This window comes from Penicillium expansum, assembly GCF_000769745.1.
Source record: "Penicillium expansum strain MD-8 chromosome Unknown contig224, whole genome shotgun sequence".
NCBI lineage: Eukaryota > Fungi > Ascomycota > Eurotiomycetes > Eurotiales > Aspergillaceae > Penicillium > Penicillium expansum.
In genome coordinates this window covers 163,399-189,598 of record NW_015971275.1, presented here as the reverse complement: position 1 = coordinate 189,598, position 26,200 = coordinate 163,399, and the positions used below count along the sequence as shown (strand labels likewise).

The window sequence follows — 26,200 nt, the reverse complement described above, 5'->3', positions numbered from 1 at the left end:
GCTACATTTAAAAAATAACTTTAGTATGCAACCACTAAGAGGTTAGATTCCTTATTTCAAGAATATTTCATACCAATGACAAATAGTTGAGCTCGGAGGTTGCTGGGGAAGAGTGATGCGAATACTCTCGCAATTGCAATGTCCTTGATAAGACATGGTTTCTGATTTGCTAGTGAAGGTGGGCTTTTGTATATCTCAATATGCAGTAATCTTTCTAGATCTGACTTGACAATGTATTTTTGTAGGGATGTGTGGGAATTTTGTCCAGTGAAAAGAGTGGAGCTTATGGAAAATCGTTTCGTCATTACCGTATACCCACTAGGTGCCCGGCGTCATTGCCATGTTATATCTCATTGTGTGGATATTTTGGGAATGAATGGCAGTTACCTGTATAGAAGACAAGCAGTGGTACCTTTTAATCCTGAAATGTAATTATAGAGCCTTCTCTGCACGCGTGGGCATACCTAGGTACTATGTCTCAACCGGTTTGGCTATTGAAACTCGTACAAAGCTGCGGACTTTTAGATGTCACGTCTGTATCTAATGCTATTAGAAAAAGGAAATGTTCCAGAACTTCCATATCTCGGTCTGTGCATTCTTCGCAGGGCGCAGACTTTCAAGTATAGCCCGGTCCGATATCGGCCTCGTTATACATCTTCCAGCAAACTGCCCACGCTGCGGAGAAAACATATAAAAGAGCCTATCGAACTTCCCAATTACTAGAACATTATTCAAAGCTTCACTAACACGGACCTTGACACACTCTCACGTGTTAATTTTTCATCATTTTACTTGTGCTTATCTGACATTCCCCGCCAAGAATACCACTTCTCCACTTTCTCCATACTTCCATCTGTCAAATACACAATGGCGTCCAATACCGAGGGTCCCAAAGACCACTGGTCAGCCGAAGTATGTAACTGTCGTGATGATATACGTGTGCCATCATTAACAAGTCCAGGCATATTCCGCCTCTGCATCCTTCGTGCACTCCGCGAAAATCGTCGGAAAACTCCTCACCTCTCTGGACCCTAAGCCAACAGACAAGGTCCTTGATGTCGGTTGCGGCGATGGAAAATTCACAGCAAACTTCCTTCCCGCCATAGAGTCTGTCCTGGGCATTGACTCGTCTGCATCCATGATCGAGTCTGCCAACAAAGACTATGGAAGTGCCAAGGCCAGCTTCCGCGTTGTGGATTGCCGCTACCTAGAGAAAGAAACCTCTATTGTCAATGGATCATGGGATAAAGTGTATGTCTTTGATTATAATACATGGTATATGATGTATGTAACTCGACTTCTAACAGCCATATAGAATCTCGAACGCAGCCCTCCACTGGATCCTACGCGATGAGTCGACGCGCATGTCAACACTCCGCGGAATTCACGGCTGTCTGAAGCCTGGCGGCACATATGTGTTCGAAATGGGCGGACATGGTAACGTTGCCGAGGTCAAGACGGCCCTTATCTACGCACTGGTACAGCAGGGTATCCCTATCGAAAAAGCAAGAGAGACAAGCCCTTGGTTCTTCCCATCTGATACTTGGATGAGAAATGCTCTGGAAGAGATTGGGTTCAAGGTTGAAAACGTCGAGCTCGAGTACCGCCCAACAAAACTTACCACTGACGCCAAGGGCGGTCTGGAGGGATGGGTTAGGCTGATGGGAGCCCAGTTCTTAGATGTGCTCCCCGAGGAAAAGCGGGATGATGCAGTGCGGCAAATTTGCGGTGTGCTCCAGGACGTGGTGACCCGTGGAGAAGACGGGAGCCAGTGGCTGGGATATGTGCGACTGAGGGGTATTGCGAAGAAGATCTAATGATTTTCGTTGGAAAGAGTTCAATTAGCAGATTGCTGCTGCCTCCGTCGCTCAATGAGAACACCAAGAGGGATATCTTCCTCATCATAGAATTCTGCTTCCTCATCTACACCGAAGTCGCGTAGTCGTTCTCCTTCGGCGTTTCGCCAGGCCTCTTCGCCCTCTGAGTCACCCTCGGAGTCAGTTTCGGACTCATCGCTATCACTTTGAGCACTGTCGTCCTTTTTGTAGCGATCGTGGAACGGTTTGCGACGTTGTAGACCTGGACTTTTCTGGAATCGCTTCATGTCTTCCTGTTTGCGACGGTTGAAGGCATCAATCTCATCCTGAATAGTTGCGTATGTAGGCATGCTGATATTACGTGATGGCCTTGCACTAGCTGGTATCGGGATGCGATCTGGATCCGGAGGTGGCCATGACACACCAGGGTCTAACAAAAATGATAAGTTATGGAAAGCTGGAATACTGACCTATCAACTCACCCTCAAAGTCATTGGTCTCAAATGCCCAGCCAGTTTGGCGATCGGGTGTCGCAGCTAGGGGCCAGAACCAGCTTATGAACTGGAAAGACATTAGCTGATGTGTTTACGTGTCTAACGGCAATAGGCATACTCACATTCGCGCTCCCGCCCATACTTTGTTTGATGTTGGCCCAAATCCCAATGTCGTACGGGTATTCCTGCTTTTTTATGTGAACTCGAATCCCTCCAGGACCCTCAAGATACCCGCCCAGCACACGAGCTCGACGGACAAGAGTAGCATGTCTCTCGATTTCCCAAGTTTCAATGGTGGTTGTGTTAGATCCAATCGACCAAAGGCTCCTAACCAGGAGGACAAAGAGGCCGAAAACGGTAAGACTATTTACCACAAGCAGTATAAACAAGTGAATGAGCTGCCCCAATGTTGGGCCGAGATACTATTCAACATTAGCGACATGAATGGTGAAATACTTGAGTTACTTACGCTTGGCAGATGGCTGTTCTTCCATACAAATGAGGCACGCTGCCAGAGAAGTGTCTCCAGATAGGACATTCCAACAGTTGCATAAAATAGAAAGCGCATGAAATGCGGAAGGGTAAAATGTGAGACGCAGTTCGAGGTCCAGGGGCAATGATGATCCATTTTGGGAATGCATCTAGGAGAAGATCAGAAAAAGTCTCCACACCAGGCATTCCTTATCGAACCTTTTACATGTCTTGCAGTGGTGAGCCCGAGGCGGTTTGTAAGCTTCGCATCTACGACACCATCGCTGGCGACTAGCGAGTGCCTCGCCTTCTTGCTCTTTGGGTTTCGGTCGCTCTTCGGACTTGGGAAGTCGACCAGGATCTACAAAACAGGTTCGGTAATAGCAGATCCAAATGCACAGGGCGAAAATATTGATCTTCCAAGTTTCGTCCCTTGTAAGTGGTACAGCCTCGAAGTGCAGAAAGAAGTACTGTGATGTGTAGGCGAGGAAGGCAATTAGAACACTGACGCCAGGAATTGCAATTTTAGTTATTGAAAAGTCCTCGCCCAACATTTCAGCGTCTTCAGCCGTCTGAGGGACCAAGGCTGAAAGGCTGCAGAGGCGTGAAGGTGGACGTGTTGTTTATCGGGACCCGTGGACGCCCGGGTGTGGCTATGCTGACTAACGAGGCTGTGCTGCCCAGGTGGTCCAGCCTTACGCGTGGAATGACATGTAGAATAAAATCGCAGACGAAAATCACCCTACATTCTTATGTTTTTAATAACGATTACGGCGGAAAATTATATAATTAAAGTGGTGTAGGTAGGTAAGGCTGGGGTGTTGGAAAACTTAATGAACAGTTACTTACTGTACAATGCTTAAAGGAACTAAGCCTAATTCGACCTGGAGCTTTACTACTTTGAGGCATCATCTCCACGTGATCACAAATGCCAAGACAATCTCATCCTCTTTCGACATTTGACGAGTCGATGTTCATCAAATATAAGCCATTGAAATTGGTCGCATGTTTTTCCCAGCCTCCATCGGCCAAATAAGACAATTTGTGGTGCTTTCGGACATGAACAACTAATACCAGACGTGCAGGATGCCGATTGAGGCTCTTCCTCAGAAAACAATCCGGGCGATTGGCTCCACATCTGTCATTTCGGATCCCTACTCTGTTGTGAAGGAACTTGTAGACAATGCCCTGGATGCTTCTGCTACGTCATTGCAGATTGAAATTTCACAAAACACCGTGGATATCATACAGCTCAAGGATAATGGCCACGGTATCTCTCCAGAGGACCACCAACATGTCTGCAAACGAACTTTTACCAGTAAGATCCGGACTTTAGATGATCTCAAAAATGTCGGTGGGTCATCATTGGGATTTCGTGGCGAAGCACTTGCCAGTGTCGCAGAGATGTCCGGCGTTCTCGCTGTCACCACTCGAGTTCAGTTCGAAGTTGCCGGGTTATGTTTGAAATACGGAAGAAACGGAGAGCTTACTGGGTATGCTCGCTTCGCTAGGCTTTTGGCTACTGTGCCAATGCTAACAGTTCATCGCAGATCACAACGGACGTCACATCCCGTGGGGACAACTGTTCGTATCACAGACTTCCTCAAACACATCCCTGTCCGCAGGCAGACTGCCTTGAAGGGTGCTACGAAAAATCTCACGAGGATCAAAAAACTTCTTCAGGCATATGCTATAGCTCAGCCGTCGAAGAGATTATCACTCAAAGTACTCAAGGCAAAAAATGAAAACAACAATTGGACATATGCACCAAGCGCAGACGCCTCACTTTCGGATGCAGCTCTCAAGGTAGCCGGCACAGACGTGTCTGCATCTTGTATCATGAAGCGACTTTCCTCTCAGAACACCGCCGGGAACAACCGAGGATCATCCGATCAGAAAGAGCATGAAGCCATCGCCTTCCTTCCGAAAACACAATTTGGTGAGTTCTTATTTCTGAGTATCTGGTCATGTCATTAACAACCAATTAGATACTTCCAAGATCAACAATGCGGGCCAATATATAAGTGTTGATGGCCGTCCTCTCTCTAGCAGTAGGGGCATTGGGCATGAAATCGCCAAAATCTTCAAGCCGTATGTCCGTGCCGCCGCATCCAAAAATCAATCCCCCAAATCGGTTAGCGATCCTTTTCTCTGTTTACAAATTCGCTGTCCCCGAGGAACGTACGATGTCAACATCGAGCCAACGAAAGACGATCTGCTATTCGAAGACCGAGATTTAGTATTGGCCTTAGTAGAGAATTTGTTTCGCGACCAATACGGAGAAATAAATGGAACGGAGACAAGGATTCCAAACCAAGGCAAAGAGGATGCCTATAAGTCCGATGGAGGATTGGGAGGATTTGAGCTTTTGATGGCCAGGAAGCCAGCTACAGAACTTTCCACACAGCCTAGCAACCCCGATAACCCCTTCAATGAAGCTGTAACCCATACACCTCTCTCACAGAAGCCGCTTCGGTCTGAGTACGACATTTCGCCTGTGGTTCCTTCTAGCATCAATGGCCCGGAAAGCCCCGACGAATCGGCCAGCGCTAGAAACAAACGTTCTAGCTTCGTCAATCCGTGGTCTATCTCCAGAATCAATGCCTCTTTTCAAATACCGCGAGGCGGGAGCAATTCTCCCAACCAAACAAGCCCCATCAATTTATCTAGTGGTAGCGTGCAGGGGTCAATCCGAAGGGAGAGTGAATCGCGAGGCTTTCAGCATTCGCCCAAGTCAGACTTGACAAGTTCTCTTACTTCTCGAATTGCATCAGGGTCACCAGTGAGACGCCGTCGACACCATCCGCAAGAATCGACCGAGTCATCTCCTGATACTAACCGCGTTTCGAGCGCCCGACGTGCTGAGAGGGAACGTGATCGAGAACGGTATGGGAATGGAGCTTTAGACACCTGGTTCCAGAGAACCACGCAAGTTTCGCTGCAGCAAAGCCCTATTGAGGATGTAACGACTCAAGAACCGGACTCGCTGCTTTCTCTCCTTGCCCGGCAACGATTTGAATCGCCCACGAACACTTCGCCAAATGTTGTGCATATCGATGGGCAGAGTGATGGTTGTTCGGGCAGTCCATCTATAACTAGCATCCCTCCAGAGACCGCTAATGATGGGCCTTCGCTGCCCGAAGAGCAGGGCGACTATATTCCAGAGTCAATGGATAGTGGTCGAGGATTCCCAGTTCTTGAAAGATGGGCCGCTCAACTTCACGAAGGCGTCAGCCACGAGGAACCATCTGATCTGGAAAAAGCACTCGACTTCGAAAGGCGCAAGAAAGAAGCCATTCACAACAGTCGCATGCGTTTCAAGACGAACGATAAATTACCCAGTTCGCAGTCTGCTCCAGTGTTGTATTCGCCTCATCGCAGTCGATATCTTTCCGCAAAAGCTGCATTAACTTCGTCGCAAACTTCCATCGGCGAGCCAGTCTCTGCGACAACACTCTCTCCTAATGATCCGCGAGCATACCTCCTCCGCCAGGAACGGGACCGTTCTACCGATGGACCTTCAATGAACGAAGGAAAGGCCCGGAGACTACCCACCAACAGACTTCCCTTCGAACGTATACCCGATGGCTCCAACCTGCATGACCTCGGGTTGATCTGCTCGGTTGACTTGTCGACCGGCTCGAATTCGCTCAAGTGCAATGTACCAGAAGACCTGTATACCGAGAGTGATAACCAACCTACCGCGTTCTCAGCATCTGATCTTGAAACTTGCTTGCCGTTCTGGAATGAACGGTTGATGCTTATTATGAAGAAGCAATACAAGAACAAGGATGAATCAAAGCCTTTGAGTATTCAAATAGATCTCGCTACCATTATTTCTCAGCATGTGCAAACAGCTCAAAACGATTAAGGCTGGCTATACTTACCCATCGAAAACTTGGAATAGGTATTCTCGAATGCTCCAAATATGTTTTATATTATTCATGTCTTTTAAAGTTACCTCATATTCTATACATCAAATAGAGAAATTCAGAATTTATCATTACTTGTTTCTAGGTACTATAAAAATCCCCTACTGAAGTTCTGAGTTGAAAAGCAGCTAAATCATGCAGGTATCTTTCAGAGCGTGGCCATATAGTTTTATGGAGTCTCGCACTCAAGTTTACCACTTTGAGGTCAGATGTAAGATATGCCTGGTAGTGTATCATAGATGTGAGTCGAGCTTGTCGGCTGGGTATAGTAACTGGTCTCCACACATGTCTATATCATGAATATGCGTGTGCCGGTCGCTGCATAGGTTGCGAGTTTGTCACAGAGGACGGATACCTAGCAAGTCGTGTCTATATTGGAATATAGAAGCACCGCTAACAAAAGTGCAGATCGTACTCGAGGCGCAGGAGCACGTGGCAAAGCATCGCGATTATATAAAAAAGGAAGTGTTGTGGGATATGAGAGAGGAGATTGCACTTATTAGTGACTGCAAATGAGAACATGAAACAAAAAAACTGTAGTATAAAGTAAAATTAAAACCGAATGAATGAGGTCTGAGAATTTTGGTCGGGTGACAAACTCCATCTAAAAGCAAACCTGCGGGTTTAATCTATATCGTAGACCTGAATGACTGCTGTAGTCGAAAAATTATTGGATTGAGCTCAAAGTGAAAAATATCCTTCAATGTTTGTTTGGATGAAGATAGCGCTTCAATGATATTGTGTAGACTAATGCTCTCTGACGTCAAACAGTACATTTAGGGGTACTCCAGGCCTGTGGCAATTAATGCAACCAATGCTTACATGCGAAGATACTAATATCCTTTTCCCCTTTTATAAGTGTTGATCAACGGCTCACCCCGGGCGATGCGTTCCACGTTTAGCGCCAGGATATCAAGAGAGCGCGGGAAATATTCCACGCCAAGAGCGCTGACATGTGGGCTGATCTGAACATTGGAGGCCTCCCAGAGTGGGTCATCCTTAGGAAGAGGTTCGGGATCAGTAACATCAAGGGCAGCTCCACTCAAGACCCCGGAATTTAGCGCATCGACCAACGCCTTCTGATCGATAACCTTGCCTCGCGAGATATTGGTCACGTAAGGCTTGCTAGTATGGTGGTGAGAGCTGTCAGATAGAATGGCGAATTCCTCTGCGCCGAGAAGACGGGTTGTTTCCGGAGTCAGCGGAAGTGAGACCACCAGATGATCGAGCCCGGTGGCTAAGAAAGAGCGGAGGGATTCTCGGTCCGTTCCGTGGTGCCACGATGCCGGGATTGAGCCTTCTGGGTCTCCGGTTCCGGGCACGATGTAGCCGTTATCACGGCGGGATTCAGGTGTTGAGCGTGGGCTTGCTGTGTATGCGTGGACAGTCATACCCAATGCTTGCGAGACGCGGGCAACTATTGGTTGTCAACTTGGAGTTCTTATTTTTGTGAACTTTGCAGCTCGTGGAGATTGAGCGACAACAGGGAAAACGTACTTTGGCGCCCGATACTTCCGTATCCTAGAATACCCACCTTCTTGCCCACTTGATCGTGAAGACTCGGCGTATACGCAGACTTATCCCATGAGTGGGCTTTCTGTGCCTCATAGCCCTTGACATATCTGCGGGATGATACCAGCCAATTCATTACAGTCCATTCTGCAATCGGAGGGCCGTGGATACCCGAGCTGGTAGTGATAGGAATATCAGTATCTTGCAAAATTGGTTTTTGCAAAAGATGATCCACGCCAGCAGAGAAGGTGTGAATTATTTTAAGGCTATAATAATGGTTAGTGCACCGTAAGACTAATTGGGGTGGGAGCCTACTTCTTCGAGTCCTTGAGATCTGGAAGATCGGTGAAAGTCGCAAGGACGGTGGCCCTCTGGTATACTTCTGCGCGGGCTTTTAGTTTCTGTGCTCTCAGATCTTTTAAGAATGATAATAACTTACCAGGTGGCACAGGGACACCTGTCTGAACCTCGTAAATAGTGACCTCGGCATCGGGGAATTTCTGCCGGATCACCTCCTTCAGCTCTGCCGGCATCGTCGGATAGAAAATAACGAGCACATGCTCTGTTGGTAGTGGTGCGTCACCCATAATTGCGATGGAATTGTTTTCAAGATGTGTGCTGGGCTTAAAGGAAGTTTGGGGATTTTAAGTGAGATCTGTCGCAGGGCGCGGGCAATGGTTTTCTTATCAAAGTTCCCCGCCTCGGTGGCTTAAAAAGGCAGTCCGGCATCTCCAAGGGTAACACTTCCTTGTGAATGGGTCGGATGCCGGTTTCTTATTGGAACTGGCCTCCATTTTTGGGGAGATGGTGATGGTTTATGCGAGATGGCGTGGTATGGCGACACTTTGCTGAGATATGGTCTCAGAGCGCGTTGAATTAGTAAAATGCGGGACATGGGAGGAGGGTTTTATAATAAGTCAAAGGAGCTTTCTAGAGTAAATACTGACACTATCAACGGTAAATCAGTACTGCAATGTCATAATTGTTAGCATTGAGTTTGCATGTCGCGCATGCATGACTTGGTGGCCTGAGGATGAATGTTGATGCCTTATTGCCTCGCTGCCTGAATGCCTGAGTAGCACAATGGGCTTGGTACGGCTGTGTGCAAACTTAGCAAACACTTCCACCGACTGATTTCCAACGGCAGCTCGTCGCCCAAATTTGCTCTTCTGATCTAGCAAGCAAATATTATGGGATTTACACTGTCCGCAAGGTTGAGACAGCAAAAAATCAGCAACAGGCCCTGCACCGCCGAGCCGCAAACACGATGGGATAGCATTGGATCTTTCAAGTCTCTCTTGAGTACGGGATATTGCTACCACTATCAACAAATGTGTCGCCGAGGGTTCTCTACCGCGGATCAAAGCGCTGATACTTAATGCGGCATACCAAGAGCATACCGGGCAATTCTTTTGAGAGGAAGATTTTGATATGTCGTTCCAAGGTGATTTACTTTCACAGTGGCTCATGATTCTGATGTTGCTCATGTCCAGTTAAATGGACCATTTCCACCTTACTTGTTCGACGGACCCGGGATATATTATGGGGAAATTTAACTCCTGCGGACTACCTCAAATTCATATGGGTACAGTAAATCGATCTTATAATTCACTTGCAACATACTTGCGTGGAGGATATGATATATAACTAGCTAGTGTAGTACTCCGTAGTCGGTATCAGATTTTATTGTGTCAAGAACAGTATGCTGTAGAGCATCCATTCGTACCTAATGCGTCCAAACACGTAGCGTCAAACTTGAACCCATTTTCAACTACCAACCACGGGATCACCAGTGGCTTTACCTACATGTACCTATGCATGGATTGCTGCAGGGATACGGAGCTTATGTCTAATAGCCGCGGTAAAATTATGCACTAAAGCACGAACCATGCCTTTACGCCGGAAGTGCCACGTGGTATGTTATTCCCCATTCCACAAAATAAACTGCGAGCTTTGAAAAGGGGGTTAAATGGGATCTTCCCATATTGTAGAGTTGTAGAAGTGTTCTGACACAAAATGACTCCACCCGCACTCGGCATGGCGCCACAGCCAAGATCCCGCAATTTCAAACTTCATCCCAAAACTCCAATTCAATAACCTGCCCCTTTGGATATCGTATCGCCTCAACAAATTTTCGCGCACAAATTTGAAAAATCCACCTAAAAAATGTCACTGGAGGTCCACCCCGCGTCCCCCACCGACGCGCCCGAACTCACGCAAGTCTTCTACGCCAGCTTCTGTAGCGACCTCGACAAAGCCATGTTCCCAAACACGCCGGATGTAACGGAATGGTGGGAGAAATATTTGAGGGACGAAATTACGCGCTCAATTGCAGGCGAGACGTCCGAGGTATTCTTCAAGGTGACGGAGGGGTCGGAGGGTGGCCCGATTGTCGCGTTCGCGAAATGGAAGCTTCCCGTTCCGGCTGCAGATCGCGATCGACACGAGGAACAGATCGTGTGGCCTGCTAGTAGTGATAAGGAGCTTTGCGATCTTTTTTTCTATGGAATGGAGGGGCGACATGAGAAGTGGATGGGAGAGAGGCCTCATTATTGTATGTTTTTTTCTCTCTTAACTCTTGCTTGAAGTTTTCGGGCTTCGCTTTACGCTTCTTGCATTCTCTGAACAAGGACGAAGCAAACAGCCACAACTAACCGCGATTTATAGATCTGGATATGCTGGGTGTTCACTCTTCCCACCAGGGCAAGGGACTGGGGTCGAAGCTCCTTAAATGGGGCCTCACGCGCGCTGATGCTGAAGGTGTGGAGATTTATCTGTCTGCGTCTCCGGCTGGAAGACCCTTGTATCAAAAATATGGATTCCGGGAGGTTGATACCTTCTCACCATACCCCGACTACGTGCAGGTGGCGATGATACGCTCTCCCAATGGCCTATAGAAATTATAGTCACCGAAAAAATGTAACAAGAGTGTATTCCAGGAACGCTTATGAGGTTAAGCGCTATAACTAGCAAATAAGCACCAAGTAAGCCAAGAATCCACTGCTTGATGCAGCATAAGGGATCATCGACATTTTCGACCAATCTTTACAGTTCACTACTGTAGTGAAGCCATTTATCTATGGCCATTGTGGGAGATGTGGTTGATTTAAAATCTCGTCGAGTCCAGCATTCTGTCCGACTGCCAGAAATCGGTCCGCTCAAGACCCGCTTTTTGGCAAACTTCAATTTGCGTACTGGTCGGGTAACTTTTGTTGGCGTTGGTCTCAAAGGCGAACTGTGGTACCAGACGGACAGGGGAGTTGACGAAATCACCAAGAGCACCTTAATGAGGCCAGTGGGGAGCAGTGACAACCTTATGCGTGTTCGGATTGCCAGTGCGAATGAACGATGACAAATAGGCGCGGAACTCGACAGCAACCGCTCGCTCATAGTCTGTCATCGTGCTAAGCGGATAGTTGAGATAGGTGTTTTCAGAAGAGTGTGTCACGGGAGCCAAAGGGTAAGATCCATTGAAGGAAGCACCAACAGCTATGAGTTCTCTGTGTTAGCAATATCCACAGCGGAAGTTTGGTAGTAAGATATTGACTTATGAGGCGCATTAAATCGGAAAGTCCAAATGTGTTTGGACCCGTGAGCTGCGCTCAGCCAGCGATCCATCATTCTCTCAGAACCAAAGATGCCAACCTCACCAAAGAAACCCAAGGCCATCCAATATGACTTGAAAACGTCCAGGAAAAAGTTGTCCGGTGTCACAGCGCCATACCCAGCACTCACAGGATGAAACGAGGCTACCTCGTAAACTTCGGCGTCAGTAAGATTGGTGATTCTGTTGGTGCTAGGATCCAGTTGAGTTGTGTTTTTCGGAGTTGGATTCATCTGATAGGCATTGATCCAGCCATCATACCCCTCGTCACTCACACATCCAGCAATCGTAGGTACGTTGGCTGTTTTTCCATTTTTGAATAAACGGGTTACTGAGTCCGTTAGGGTTAAGCTGTCAATAGTCGGACCCAAGCTTGCTTGGTAGCCGAAGACTTTGTCTGCGAAGATACTGAGAAGTTGCACGTTAGTAGCCAGATAGAAATGGGCCCTGGAATAACATATACCCTTCTGTACCATTTGCGATCGACATGGTCTGAAAGATGTCGACTAGGTCGGGTACGGAAACACTGCGGAAACAAGCCAGCTGGTCTGCACTGGTGCAATTGAGCTGCTCCGACAAAACAGTGTTGCGCAGCATCAACTCCTTGGTTGTGAACATTGGTTCTCGTTGGATGGAACGCGCGATAGCCCTTTGGAAGGTTCCGTTAGTTTGGCCATCGTAAAGGCCCAGTTGCGCTGCAATTGCCCATCCACCGCCAGATTGGCTTATAATAGTAATGTTATCTGGATCACCGCCAAATGCGGCAATGTTTTGCTTGACCCATCTCATGGCCATGCGCTGATCCAACAGGCCTGCATTTGCCGACGGCAGATCGGGATGATTCATGAAACCAAGCATTCCGAGGCGGTAATTCATGTTCACAGCAATGAACTTCTGGTCATGTCCTACCCAATCGCCATATTTCATCAACCAAGAATGACGATTTAACTGCCGTGAACATTCCATGAAGGGCCGCAATAAAGATTGCATACAAGGCAACGAAGTGAGGGCTTGTTTTCCGACATTATGCCATCTAGAGCGCAAAGACATTCCGAATCCGTATGTACAATATAATGATAGTCTACGCCGCCGCTCTAGCTTGAGTCTCAACCGGTAGTGCCAACCACGCAGCAGCCATGAGAATCCAAGCCGCACCGCATACCCAAACTGGGCCCCCGTCTGAAACTACAGCGCCATTAAAAGTGGTAATGACATGGGCAATCAAGCCAAATACCCCCCAAAAGAACCCCATGACACCCAGACTATACCCACGCACTGTGGTCGGCACAACCTCAACAGTATAAAGCGTCAGCGTAGCAATGCCAGCAGAACGGAGGAAGCCGACGATGCACTCGAAAGCCAGCGCGGAATTGCGAGACCGGGCCACAGTCGCGAGAAGCATGAACAGCCCAGTCAAAATAGCAATCCCAGCTCCCGTTCGTTTCCGTCCCAGGCCCTTCACTTCGACCAAGATTGCCGCCACGAGTGGACCAGGTATAGCGCAGAGTGCAATATATAGGTACCGGCTGTAAAGGTAGGATCTTGAGACCGTTGTCGCGCTCACTTGGGCCACACCATGCGCCGCGAGATAATTACCGATGTAGGTTTGGTGAAGCACGAAGGTCAAACCGGTTACACTCCACAGTAGGACAAGGCACACTGCGCCGTAAATATTGAGCGAAGAAACAAGGGCTTGGGAGCGAGACTTCGTGCGCAGTTCAGCTTCGGAGGCGTCGATTGTGGAATCAACCCGTGCAAACGATGCTTCAGTAAGCCATGTCTGGCGCTTGTTGTAGAGAGCAATATCTTTAACAAGCTGGGTTGCTTCTGCGTCGCGGCGTCGTGAGAGAAGGAACTTTGGTGTTTCGTGTAGGTTTAATGCAAAACGACACAGATATAGGAAGAGAGTCATGCACCCGAAGGTCCACCATACGTAGCGCCAGCCTTTGTTGCTGACGTAGTGACAGGACGAGGAGCTGCTTGAATGGCCGAGGGCACGTTTGTTGCTGCTCATCGATTGCGAGGTACTCACTTCATCAGGCCCGGTGCCGCATGTGTATAGAGCGATGAAAGCCCTGCATGGTGATTAGCAATATTTTCAATTAAATTATTCATGTAGATGTTGTTTACCATCCCACTGCAGCAGCCACTAATTGTCCCAATCCCCAGAAGACACCCTGAAGGGCGACCAAGTACTGGTGTGACGCAGGCAGCGATTCCAGAAGAATCATCACGTCGACAGCTTGGTTTCCAGCAGCAGCAAATCCCACAACGCAGCCGACGACACACAGCCCCGTGAACGAAGGCATGCCCGCACCGACTAAACCACCCATTCCCATCAGCACGATCGTGCTAGTGAACATCCACTTTCGACCCAGTGTATCCGACATCATGGGCCATGCTGTGCCGCCGACAGTGAGACCGACAAACAGGGCAATAAAGAGATAATCGGTGTTATCACCAGTGAAGAAGAACTGAGCTTCATTTCCAGCTGATGGGGCGATGACTAGGAATGACATGATCCAGAACTATCATTGCACGGATTTTATTAGTACCAAAATGGAAGTTTGTCTACACAAGACTGAGAACTTACACTATCAAGAAACCATCCAACGCCAGTCATCAAGAAAAGCATCCACTGATACAGCCCCATTCCCATGTCCAGCAGTGCCTGATTCAAGAGTTGGGCCTTGGCCGCGAAAACAGCATCACTTCCTGGATGGATCTTAGGGGTTTCCATTACAAGCCCAAAGAGGCTTTTGTGCTGTATGTCCGACACTTCGCTGATCTTGGATAGTTCAGCTTTTTCAACATCATTCACTAAGGTAGACGCAAAGGCACTCTGTGCCTCGAGGTTCCTAGTGGGTCTGATTTGATCATCGTGGCTCGACATTGTTGACCAAAGTGGGTGTGATGGCACTTCAAACAGGCTCAATCAAGGCGTGTCAGATGCAAGGACAGTCTTCAACTCTAGAAATGAATGTCACCACTGGGGCTTACCTTTGCCTATTTATTGACATTATAGCCCGTATTGAGTAACAAAATTTTGAGTGCAGTGGAAAGCAAACTAGATAAGAAAAAGCCGCACCCGAGATCATGAAGGTAGACCCATAATATGACTGGGATCCACGCTGTCCAAGGTGGGCGAGTGTGGGCAACTTGTCCACAACCCTCAAACTCTGACCTATAGACAGGGAAGTTATGGTAGGGAGCGGGGCTTTGTATTGCTCTGCTACACTCATGCTGCATACCCGAGTCGGCTGGCTGACCAGATCGAGTATTTGAAAATCGCATTAGGCAAGCCGAAGAGCGTCGAGTAGCATTCGCAGGGGCCGTCAGATGCACTCACATCCGCGGAGTTAATACGAAGTCACACTATTATCAATAGAAATAGAAGTCTTGATTTAACTGGCCGATAATGCTTGCTTGGCATGTAGTGCTTTCTCTGAGGATCAGTTCTCCTCGGAACGCGACACATACGTTTGCATGCACTGATAGGGACTGGGGTGATAGTCTCTAGGGATAATACCGAGCCGTCAAGACAACCATTGGCTGAAATAAGCTCCACATAGGGGGATTGAGGCGTTATGAAGACTCAGCTTGATGTCGAGCCACGCAATTGTGTTTCGTACTGCAGCTAGGGTGATGGATGAATATTCGTTCAAATCCCCCCGACCGGTGTCGCAAAAGATGGAAACTGGTGTAGTTCTTTCGAATGGAAGTTAAACGGCAAGAGGGATAGCCGTGAACGAGCGAGGGCGCTAAATCCGAGACTCGGGGGAGATTTCTGAATTGGGAATCGCGCGGAAATCTCCACTGACAACAAGGGAAATTTGGGGAAATAGGATCTGATATTCTCATGGGGCACATGCAGAGCACCCCCCATCACTAAAATTTGCAGTTAGCAAATATAACCCCTATGGCTATGTCTTAACGCGTGTCAGTGGTTGGTTTTACACGGACGTTGAATGGGTTGTATGGCGTAATTGTGAGGAAGTCAAAGCTGACGCTGAATAAAACCAGCCTTCATGAAGTTTGTATGAGAGACGAGAGACAAATAAAGAACTACTTGCTAACAACTTCAGAATGTTCAACATCAACCTCTTTGCTATCCGCGCATAGATCATTCCGGAGACCTGCCGCCCTCTCTTTATCAAAAATGACCGCGATTTCTTCAAGTGAGTATCCCTTGGTTTCCGGGTAGATAAAGTACACCACAATGAACTCGATGGCAACCCATGGAATAAAGATGATATAGAATTTCCATGTGATGTTTTGTAGCCCAATGGGAAAGGCGTAGGTTGCGAGTAGGGTGAAGCAAGTGGAGAAAAGCTGGAATAAAGCCTGACCTCTCATGCGAAGATGGTAAGGTAGGATCTCCGCAATGTAGAGACCGAGATTCCCGTTCAATCCAAAATTGTAGCATGGTGAAAAAAGATAGAGGAAGGCAACCACTGCGCCACCTGCCGCTTTGTTTGAAGCATCTTGGGCGAAAATAGCACTGCCAGTAGTGATACCAACAAGGCAAAGAAATATACTCGCTCCTGAACCAAGGAATAGAACTCGACGTCCAAGCTTATTGGGAAGAGTGGCGAAATATAAAGAAGAAAACCATGAAAGCATCTGCTGGGTTGCATTGATCAAGGTCTGCTCTAGACTGCTTGTCAATCCCACACTCGACAAAACCGGGGAGAGGTAGTATGAAATAAAAGCGTTGCCCGACATCTAAATATATGGATGGTACGAGCCCCGAAATTAGCTTCAATATCTATATCATGTGTGTTGATTGTGGGCACATACCTGAGCGAAACACGCGCTCCAGAACAACATAAACAAGCGCTTCCGATTCCCACCAGAACGAGTAAACTGCAAATAACTCTCGATCCAGGTATTCTTGCCCAAACTGCGTTCATATGCGAGAGCCTCTTGGATCTCGTTGAATTCGAAAAGAACGAGCGGGTCGGCCTGGTCTCCTTCTGCGTGGTATTTACTAAGGATTTCAAGCGCTTCGTTGCTTCTATCCTTGGATACAAGCCAACGTGGGCTCTCTGGAACAAAGTATAAACCAAGCAGTTGCACAAGGGACGGAAGGCCTTGGAGGGCTGAAGGAATTCGCCATGCAGCGCTGCCATCGATACGGAATGTCCCAAAGGTTGACCAGGCCGCAACAATTGCTCCGAGGGAGTAGGTTGTGTTGAACATAGCTGTTGCTGTAGCTCGGTGCGCTGGATGTGCAATCTCTGTGATCAACGGAGCGCCAGATGCTCCAAGGAAAACTGTTCCGCAGCCAAGAACTCCACGAGCAATCACGAACATTTCAAGGGTCTGTGCGCCAGATTGAAGTGCTGCCCCTATGCAGCATATGATTGCACCAAGGGCAATACCAGCACGTCGACCAAAACCATCACACACAAATGATATGAACGGAATACCCACCAGGCCACCTATTGGATAGGCAGCATTGAATAAACCTAGAGTAGCTCCTTTAGGTTCTCCAAAATAGCTGCGCCAGCTTTCAACTGCCTGTAGACCATTCATCATCGACCCATCGAAGCTGTCATTGCCGAGGGTTAGCAAACGTGTGAATACAAGCAATACATGAATTTCCTCGCTAGGAGGCAGGTTACAGACATACCCTTGTGTAAAAATAGACATTAGTGGAAACATCATGAGAAGATTCAATGAACGTAAGTTTTTGTGCCTCCACCAATGGACCACGTCGACGCTGCTCTCGGGCATCGCTACCCTGGAAGAAGAAGACATTTGAGGCGTAGGTGCTCCTTCGAGAGAAGCCTAGTTTCAAAACTGTTTGATTGCAAAGAAGAACCGTTTAACCAAACTAAGACGGCCTTGTGGGGAGATGCCGAGCAGACTTTATATGTGTCCTCCTTTTTTCCCTAGCATAGAGAAGCCGTGCTATAGTGATCCATATTCCCGTTCTGGCCCTGGAACTCCGGGGTTATCGGTGCGGGGGAGAAGAACGCGAAAGCCGGGGAAGCAGAATAATTCAGAACCAGCATATTCGGGCAAGGAGTGGGTAAGTGAGAGGATTTCCAGATTTGTAGCCCGATACCGCCGCGGAATCCCGGGTCAATCTTGGCTCGGCGCCAAGACGTGTGGAGAATTCCGTATCCACCTGCGGAATCCCGGGTCGTGTTCGATGAAAGATTTCCCGAGGTCTTCACTTTCGATTACAACATACCTACAGATGTACCCCAGTATAACATGACATAAGATAAATATCATCTTGGGCTCCAATTTGGTGTGCACACAATATTGAGACGGTGTCAGATGACAATCTTGCGTGTTTTTTATTTCTTTCTCTTTTGACCCCCCACCTCGATCATGGCCATATGGATATGGCATCCCGAATGGACAGAGCACTCGAAAGACACAGCTGGGGCATTTGTTCACTTTCGCAAGACAATAACCCTGACGGAGAGAATTTCAACACCAGTAAACATCCACATTACCGCTGACACAAAATATAAGCTCTATATAAATTCTGAGTTTGTATCGGTCGGTCCCGTCAAAGGGGACCGGCATCTCTGGTTTTACGACGAGCTGGATATCCAACCGTACTTGAGATTGGGAGTCAATACTATCAACGTGAGGGTCCTAAGATTGTACCATGCCACGACACACGCAACCAGCTTTCCACGACTCCACGTGCCTGGTCTCCTCATCCGCAACGCCCGCTTGGATCACGAGCTAGCCATCAATATCCAGACTGATGAAAGCTGGGAAACTGCCCTTGATGAATCAACCACGCTACCCACAGACATTTTAGAAGACGCATTCCTACATGTCTACGAGAAAGTCGGTCAATGTTTGTCGCAACCAAAATGGATACCAGCCAAACCTTTGGTCTTTCCTACCTCCCATGGTCTTTCGGCCCCATGGAAACTTTCTCCCCGTCTGATTCCATTTCCTCAATATGAATCAGCCGCACTCAAGGCGATTTACAACATCGAAAGCAGCCAGTCCCGAGTGGAGTGGGAAAACGCTTTGCTCGGTCCCGATAACACAAATTCTGAGGGAATCTGTCTTCCAGCTGGAAGTAGGCATCACTTAGAGCTCGAAGTTGAGAACCATATGACTGCATTGCTTTACTTCCGGTTTAAATGGCCTGAACATACCGGTAGTACCATGCAGGTGACCTACTCCGAGTGCTATGAAGACCTACCCGACACTGTCCCCTGGATCAGAAACAAAGGCGACCGCTGTGACACTAGTAAGAACCTCGTCGGGCCAAAAGACGAGTATATTATTGCAGGGATCGCCGATAAAAGTTTCAGGAGCACACTGAACTACAACCCAAACACTTCTGATGAGGACGTCTTTGCGCCATNAGACGAGTATATTATTCCTGGGATTACCGATAAAAACCCGAGGAACGCACTGAGCTACAACCCAAACAGTTCTGATGAGGACGTCTTTGCGCCGNACTTCTGATGAGGACGTCTTTGCGCCATTCCACTTTCGCACATTCCGGTTCCTAGCATTGGACATCACTGTCTCAGCGCTATCAGATCTCACCATGAAGCGCATTGACATAACCACAACCAAATACCCCCTACAAGTGCTTGCAGATTTCGACGTTGGATCTGCTAATAATGTCTACCAGCAAATGTGGACGACAAGCATTCGAACCCTCTCAAATTGCATGCATGATTGTTATGAGGATTGTCCATTCTATGAGCAACTTCAATATGCAATGGACACCAGAAGCTCAGCCCTCTTCACATATTGTTGCGCAGGCGATGATCGCCTAGCACGGCAGGCAATCATCCAGCTTCACAACTCATACTCACCAGAAGTCGGACTCACGGCTAGCCGCGCACCAGCTCACCAGCTCCAACTGATTCCACATTTTTCCCTATTCTGGATCTGTATGATAAGCGATCATTTTGGATACTTCAATGACGCCAAATTTGTTCGTCAATTCTTGCCCGTGTGCGACGGCGTGTTGGATTCGTTTGCTCGTCGCATTGACTCTACGCTTGGTCTCATTCATTTGTCTGACAGCTCGGAGCAATGGGATTTTGTCGATTGGGCAGATTCATGGAAACCATTGGGGATTCCACCAGCGGCTGTAAGGACTGGTTTCGCATCATTTACCAACATGTTGTATGCATACACTCTAAAGCGAATCTCGGAAGTTTTGCTTTCTGTGGGTCGTCCAGGAGTTGCTGAAGAATACCAATTGCGAGCTGATGCAACCCTGCTTGCGCTGAAAGTCCACTGCTTTGATGGACACCTCTTCACAGACGGGTTAGCCTCTGATGCTGATTGTGACAATGATTATAGCCAGCACGGTCAGGTTTGGGCAGTGTTGTCTGGTGCCGCTACAGGCGATTTGGCTTATGATATCATATCTGAATGCACTGCAGTGTCTGGTTCTAAGAGCTTTACAGCAACATCAACGGCGATGTCCTTTTACACACTTCGTGCTATCTCAATGGTCGGGGGTAGCCTTTATGACGAACGCTTCCACAAATTTTGGGGGTCATGGAAAGAACAGTTGTCGAATGGCCTGACCACGTGGTTGGAAGATACAGTCTCCCAACGATCAGATTGTCATGCATGGGGAAGTTCGCCGATATATGAGTTCACGACTGAGGTTGCTGGTGTTCGAATGGGTACAGCCGGATGGAAAACAATGACCTTCCATCCACGGGTCGGTTTGTTCCCAACACTCGATGTCAAAGTTCCCTTCGGGCTCCCTGGCTCATCTGGCATTGCACATGTTCATTGGGAATCTGAGGGCAGTACTATCAAAGTTTCGTTGTCATTAAAAATGAACACTGGGGACTCTGCAAGCATACCAATTCGAGTGGTCTTTCCAGATGGGCATGAGGAGATGATAGACGGGGCCGAAAATATTGAACTAACCTTGAATGCTAATTGAGCAACTCCGCCCTGCCTTTGTACCTTTCATGAATTGAATTATTATGGATTGGCTATGTACTATATGACATATAATGGCCTTGTCATTGTTACCATTATTGTACATAATGAAACCCACTATCTGGAGAAATCTTAGCTCACAACAGCCCATCAGTCTTCTGGAACGTCTCTCATCAAATCCTCGAGTATCTCTAATTGACTAGCGATATCCTTCGCCTCGGAGCTCCAGTATTTTAGCATTTGCATCACCCGCCCAACGCCATCTCTCCAGTTGGGGGGAAGTAACGTAACAAGGCCCCGACGAGCTGCACCACACAAAACCAAGGCACTACGTGTACAGGACCGCAACATCAGCCACGTACCGTGATGACGATAGTAAAATCCAGCCTCGTTACTTTCAATTCGAGACCCATACATATGTAGCCCCTTTCGCACAAAGGCTACTAGCTCGGGATCGTGAGGTAGACCTTCGTGGATGGCATCGAAAATAAAAGGCCAGTAGATCATCTCGAAGCAGTCGATGGCATGGCCACTCAAGATAAAACGCAAAGCAGAGTGCTCGTGGTCTTTATCTTGCGCTTCCGCGCTCGGCGTATCAGGCTTTAGCAGTGCGGGGAGCGAGTTCAGTCTGGGTGAAAGAAGAAATAAGTATGTCGAGAGGGATGTTGAAAAGATCTAGCAAACTCACAGTCCGTGTGCCTGTCCTTCGAACTCCCTGATCGTCGCCACATCGACCGATTTCCCAAACGGCTTACAATTATAGACATAGTTCAAAACTCGGTTTCCCAACCGGCGTAGAGCTATCTCAGCTAGATAGAAATACCACACGGTCTCTCCCTGGGTTTCAAGATCTTTGGGAGGGGAAGGGAAGAGGGCAGGATATGTCAGGTCCAAGCAGGTGGTATTTCCAACCCCCAATTCCAATCGAAGCTCTCTGTAAATTCATGGTTAGTCTAATATTTCGATTCTGTTCAGAGGCAAGAACTTACAATTCCGACTTGAAACATGTCCAATATATGCTTTCTTGTAGAGTATGGTTCTCATCATGACGGGGATCACTCGGAGGTAGTGGAATGTGGAACCCTTCACAGCAGACTAGAGCCTGAACAAACATCGGTCTTGCCTGAAATGGTCGAAGTGTCGCCATCAAATACACACCCGCGAGAAAAAAGCACTGTGCTTCAATCATACCACTATCGCCAAGCAATACGCCCATGCGCTTTCTGGCTGCGAGAAAATATCCCTCCGCTTTCTTAAAATCCTCTGATTGACGGATGTCCAAGGACGAGGATGAAGGTTGGCTGTCAGGAGGACTGGAGACAGTTCCTAGTGCATATATCAAGAGCTGTTGGGAGTGAGCGGAGGTTATGAGAGATGGTTGCGGGTTTACTGACAAGTAGACATGACTTCGCATCCCACTCCAGACCATCAAAAAGCGTATCTCTCATATACTCCTGCACTTTGCCAATTTCTAAGACGGGGTTGTAGATATGAACATATCTGATGAACCGCTGCAGTAGCTGCCTGGCTCCACCGTTCTCGAATTCCAAAGAGACAGGCAAGGAATTCAGTTCCGGAACTCCGTTTGCTGGTTTTAGTAAAGCCCTCAAATCATGTTTCTGTGCAATATTGCAAGATTGAAAGATCGGCCAACTCAAAATACTCTCGACATTAATATGATACAATGTTGATGATTCCGTCCTCTCCAATGCTTGTAGGCTCCCTTCTGCGGGCGGTGATCCAGTATTGTTTAGTGCAGCCTGTCCTAAAGACGGCTCTGCTGCTGCCGGACGGGGGCCCGGAGTCAACGTGGATCCGCGGACCAACTCTTCCAGAATGTCCAAGCGCTGCAGGATGAGAATGCTTGCTGGGTCAAACCTATAATCCTTGCTTAGCAAATATTCATTGTATCAGTCGCGAGAGTTCATGGATTACGTGGACTTGTCATTTTCTCGGTAAATGCACGGCATCCCCAATCCCACACAAGAGCCGCACACGGGCTTCTCATTATCGCACTTAATTCGTTTCCGGCGACAAGTGTGACATGCCTGCGTGGCCCGCTTCCGCGGATATGAGGGTCTTTCGTTATTTTCCTCTCGTGGTCTTTTCCGGGGGTTGCAGGTTTCCTCTATCGGCATTTCTCCGGGGATATGACAGTAAGGGTGGGGTTTTTGGGGTATCCGAATCAATCTAACCACCAACGAGAAAGTGCAGGGTGTAATGCAAGAAACAGGTTAAACAGCGAGCGGAATCCCGGGACATTAGATATAATGGCTGGTGGCAAAAGGAATGTCTGGTAGGTGGGTGGACCCCCTCGCGGAGTCCCGGGTTTAAGCCGGTCCGGGGGGACGGGGGAAGATATACCGAGTGGACCTACTGACTTTCATGCTCCATATTCTCTTGCTGACCTTGTCAAATCAAATGGAGTACGAAAAAGAACTTGCATGGTGCTAACCAGTGTTTGTTGTTCAATTTATAAAATATAATGGACGCTTCTGCACTTCTTACGTTCGCAAAAGTTCTTCTTTTCCAACACTCAGTCATTACCCGTCACAACATTTCTTCGAAATCCAATCATGACCAGGCAATTTACGAATGATGCGAATGTCCAAAAAACAGTCCATTCGGACTTCGACGTCGAGCATATCCTAGCTCTACTGACTGTTGACGAGAAGATCGCTCTGATCTCCGGCACCGACCCCTGGCACACTGCACCCATACGTCGCCTTGGTATTCCTTCAATTCGTCTAACCGACGGGCCCAATGGCGTGAGAGGAACCAGGTTTTTCAACGGCGTTCCTGCGGCCTGCTTCCCATGCGGTGAGTTCGCATCTCAGCGTGACTGGGTGCAATTGCTAATTCGCAACTAGGAACCGGCCTTGCAGCTACCTGGGACACCAAACTAGTCCAAAAAGGTGGGAAGTTACAAGGAAAAGAGGCCATTGCCAAAGGAGCATCTGTTATATTGGGGCCCACAACCAATATGCAACGATCTCCATTGGGCGGCAGAGGTTTCGAGTCTTTTAGTGAAGATCCAGTTTTGGCTGGGAACATGAGTGCTGCAACTATCGCCGGTATCCAGTCTACGGGGGTAGCGGCTACCCTGAAGCATTTTGTTTGCAATGACCAGGAGCATGAGCGTCAGTCTGTGGATGCTGTTGTATCGGAGCAGGCTTTGCGAGAGATTTATCTTATGCCCTTCCAAATCGCGCAAAGAGACGCAAAGCCTATGTGTTATATGACATCATACAACAAAGTCAACGGAACACACGCGAGTGAGAGCAAAGAACTCATAAAGGGTATCTTGAGGAAGGAATGGGGCTTCGATGGCATGGTGATGTCTGATTGGTATGCATACTTCTATGGAGGCAGCCATGTGAACTCTGACCTTTGAACTGACGGGACTTAGGTTTGGAGTTTATTCCATTGCCGAGTCGATTCAAGCCGGCCTTGACTTGGAGATGCCAGGGCCCTCTTACATGCGTGGAAAACTGGTGAAGCAAGCTCTGGGATGTGGTAGACTGCTACCCTTTGAACTTGACCAATGTGTAAGAGAGGTGTTGAAGCTTGTGAAGAAAGTTCTCCCTCTTGGGATTCCGGAAAACGCGGAAGAGTTGACTGCCGATACTCCTGAGACATCATCGTTGCTTCGTTCTCTGGCCTCGTCAAGTCTGGTATTGCTCAAAAATGATCATGATATTTTGCCATTCAAGAAGAACAGGACCACCGCTGTTATCGGCCCAAATGCCAATTTTGCAGCATATTGCGGCGGTGGCTCCGCAGCACTCAAGCCTTATTATGCGATTAGTCCTCTCGATGGACTAAGAGCTCAAGTCCCAGATGTCCAATATTCTTTGGGAGTTCCGGGTTGGAAGAAAATGCCTCTTCTGTCTCGGCTAACCAAAGCCAGCAACGGTCTAGAAGGGTTTGATATGAAAGTCTATCTCGAGCCACCGTCGAAAGAGGATCGGGAAATAGTTGACTCGCTGTATGTCAATACAGGAGACATTTTCCTCGCAGATTACAAACACCCCAAAATCGAAAGCAATCTGTTCTATCTAGAGCTTGAGGGCACACTCACACCAGAAGAGACTTCAGACTATGAGTTCAGTCTTTCGGTATCGGGAACCGGCAAAGTATTTGTCGATGGTCAGTGCGTTGTCGACAACGAAACTGTGCAGACCCCTGGTGATAGCTTCTTTGGCTCCGGAACAATCGAAGAAATTGGAACCATCAAATTGGACAAGGGCAAGACCTATAGAATCAAAATCACATTTGGTACACTGCCAACCAGAACTTTCAACGTTGCAGGAGCCACCTCCTTCGGTGCTGGTGGTCTTCGAGCTGGTGGTGTTCCAACAATCGAGATCGAGACCGAAATCCAAAAGGCAGTCTCATTAGCCAAGAGCGTTGATCAGGTTATCCTCTGCGCCGGACTGAACAACGATTGGGAAAGCGAGGGTTACGACCGGAGTACCATGGATCTACCCCCGGGGACCGACAAGCTCATCGCTGCAGTGGTAGCGGCAAATCCCAACACAGCTGTGATCATCCAGTCAGGGACCCCCGTGACCATGCCATGGCTCAATGATGTCTCGTCGTTGGTTCAGGCCTGGTACGGCGGCAACGAGACTGGGAATGCCATCGCGGATGTTGTATTTGGTGCGGTGAACCCGAGTGGCAAGCTCCCGCTTAGCTTCCCGCGCCGCAATGAAGATAACCCGGCGTTTTTGAACTTCCGAAGTGAAAGAGGGAGCACCAAATACGGTGAAGGTGTCTTTATCGGCTACCGCTTCTATGAAAAATGCAAGAAGGAAGTTGCATTCCCATTTGGGCATGGGCTGAGTTACACCACCTTCAAGTTGAGCTCGATTTCTCTCCAACAAACCGAGGAGGAGATTTTGGTCACTGTTGATGTCCAGAACACTGGAAACATTGATGGTGCGGAGGTTGTCCAGGTCTATGTTTCCCAACAGACTCCGAGTATCAATCGACCACTCAAGGAGCTCAAAGGCTTTGAAAAAGTGTTCCTCCGTGCCCAGCAGACTGCAACTGTGACTGTCAAGATCTTGACAAAATATGCTACCAGTTTCTGGGATGAGCATAGAAACGCGTGGGTTCAAGAGACTGGCCGTTACAGTGCTCAAGTTGGGACATCTAGCGCTGAAAATCCACTATCAGCCGACTTTGAGGTTGGACAAACTACGTGGTGGAATGGCCTATAATTTTCCAATCTGGTATAAAGTAAAGTTCCAACGTTTCTTCAAATATACAATGATTTCATTATTTATTTGACAGCGTGCTGATGTAATTCAACAGTGTTTTGTAGAGCATTCCGTGTAAGTTATCTCATTCTCAAACTAGTAGTCTCCAACCCCTTGTCTCAAGACGGAATAACATCAAATAAGAAGATGCCACTATGCATACATTAGCATATAGAAATTGTTACTTAGGTGGTAA

The 26,200-nt window shown here is 47.9% G+C and overlaps 11 protein-coding genes across 11 annotated transcripts; 6 read left to right on the top strand and 5 right to left on the bottom strand.

Annotated features, from left to right (window-relative positions):
• Positions 1-867: 867 nt before the first annotated feature.
• Positions 868-1,817, top strand: PEX2_067050 (class I SAM-dependent methyltransferase; the record flags this gene model as incomplete). Its single annotated transcript, XM_016743976.1, has 3 exons — positions 868-912; positions 962-1,251; positions 1,316-1,817. The coding sequence occupies 3 exons, from the start codon at positions 868-870 to the stop codon at positions 1,815-1,817; spliced, it is 837 nt and encodes a 278-aa protein (XP_016599689.1).
• A 20-nt stretch (positions 1,818-1,837) lies between these two features.
• Positions 1,838-2,879, bottom strand: pfa4 (putative palmitoyltransferase with autoacylation activity Pfa4; the record flags this gene model as incomplete). Its single annotated transcript, XM_016743975.1, has 4 exons — positions 1,838-2,247; positions 2,300-2,378; positions 2,434-2,733; positions 2,781-2,879. 4 exons carry the CDS (start codon positions 2,877-2,879, stop codon positions 1,838-1,840), a joined length of 888 nt encoding a protein of 295 aa, XP_016599688.1.
• Positions 2,880-3,868: 989 nt separating this feature from the next.
• Positions 3,869-6,653, top strand: PEX2_067030 (putative DNA mismatch repair protein; the record flags this gene model as incomplete). The annotated part of the gene is made up of 3 exons (XM_016743974.1): positions 3,869-4,275; positions 4,333-4,721; positions 4,771-6,653. 3 exons carry the CDS (start codon positions 3,869-3,871, stop codon positions 6,651-6,653), a joined length of 2,679 nt encoding a protein of 892 aa, XP_016599687.1.
• Positions 6,654-7,547: 894 nt separating this feature from the next.
• PEX2_067020 (D-isomer specific 2-hydroxyacid dehydrogenase family protein) lies at positions 7,548-8,813 on the bottom strand (the record flags this gene model as incomplete). The annotated part of the gene is made up of 4 exons (XM_016743973.1): positions 7,548-8,131; positions 8,212-8,492; positions 8,542-8,608; positions 8,666-8,813. 4 exons carry the CDS (start codon positions 8,811-8,813, stop codon positions 7,548-7,550), a joined length of 1,080 nt encoding a protein of 359 aa, XP_016599686.1.
• A 1,579-nt stretch (positions 8,814-10,392) lies between these two features.
• Positions 10,393-11,123, top strand: PEX2_067010 (Acyl-CoA N-acyltransferase; the record flags this gene model as incomplete). The annotated part of the gene is made up of 2 exons (XM_016743972.1): positions 10,393-10,780; positions 10,894-11,123. The coding sequence occupies 2 exons, from the start codon at positions 10,393-10,395 to the stop codon at positions 11,121-11,123; spliced, it is 618 nt and encodes a 205-aa protein (XP_016599685.1).
• Positions 11,124-11,715: 592 nt separating this feature from the next.
• PEX2_067000 (Major facilitator superfamily domain, general substrate transporter) lies at positions 11,716-14,723 on the bottom strand (the record flags this gene model as incomplete). Its single annotated transcript, XM_016743971.1, has 7 exons — positions 11,716-12,238; positions 12,294-12,734; positions 12,825-12,863; positions 12,993-13,015; positions 13,065-13,905; positions 13,961-14,358; positions 14,424-14,723. The coding sequence occupies 7 exons, from the start codon at positions 14,721-14,723 to the stop codon at positions 11,716-11,718; spliced, it is 2,565 nt and encodes an 854-aa protein (XP_016599684.1).
• A 1,172-nt stretch (positions 14,724-15,895) lies between these two features.
• On the bottom strand, positions 15,896-17,146 carry PEX2_066990 (Major facilitator superfamily domain, general substrate transporter; the record flags this gene model as incomplete). The annotated part of the gene is made up of 2 exons (XM_016743970.1): positions 15,896-16,555; positions 16,631-17,146. 2 exons carry the CDS (start codon positions 17,144-17,146, stop codon positions 15,896-15,898), a joined length of 1,176 nt encoding a protein of 391 aa, XP_016599683.1.
• A 1,029-nt stretch (positions 17,147-18,175) lies between these two features.
• PEX2_066980 (uncharacterized protein) lies at positions 18,176-19,285 on the top strand (the record flags this gene model as incomplete). The annotated part of the gene is made up of 1 exon (XM_016743969.1): positions 18,176-19,285. The coding sequence occupies one exon, from the start codon at positions 18,176-18,178 to the stop codon at positions 19,283-19,285; it is 1,110 nt and encodes a 369-aa protein (XP_016599682.1).
• Positions 19,286-19,370: 85 nt separating this feature from the next.
• On the top strand, positions 19,371-20,741 carry PEX2_066970 (Bacterial alpha-L-rhamnosidase; the record flags this gene model as incomplete). The annotated part of the gene is made up of 1 exon (XM_016743968.1): positions 19,371-20,741. One exon carries the CDS (start codon positions 19,371-19,373, stop codon positions 20,739-20,741), a length of 1,371 nt encoding a protein of 456 aa, XP_016599681.1.
• A 149-nt stretch (positions 20,742-20,890) lies between these two features.
• On the bottom strand, positions 20,891-21,854 carry PEX2_066960 (uncharacterized protein; the record flags this gene model as incomplete). The annotated part of the gene is made up of 4 exons (XM_016743967.1): positions 20,891-21,045; positions 21,103-21,368; positions 21,429-21,674; positions 21,730-21,854. 4 exons carry the CDS (start codon positions 21,852-21,854, stop codon positions 20,891-20,893), a joined length of 792 nt encoding a protein of 263 aa, XP_016599680.1.
• A 1,462-nt stretch (positions 21,855-23,316) lies between these two features.
• On the top strand, positions 23,317-25,965 carry PEX2_066950 (beta-glucosidase; the record flags this gene model as incomplete). Its single annotated transcript, XM_016743966.1, has 3 exons — positions 23,317-23,560; positions 23,611-24,088; positions 24,150-25,965. The coding sequence occupies 3 exons, from the start codon at positions 23,317-23,319 to the stop codon at positions 25,963-25,965; spliced, it is 2,538 nt and encodes an 845-aa protein (XP_016599679.1).
• Between the last annotated feature and the right edge of the window lie 235 nt (positions 25,966-26,200).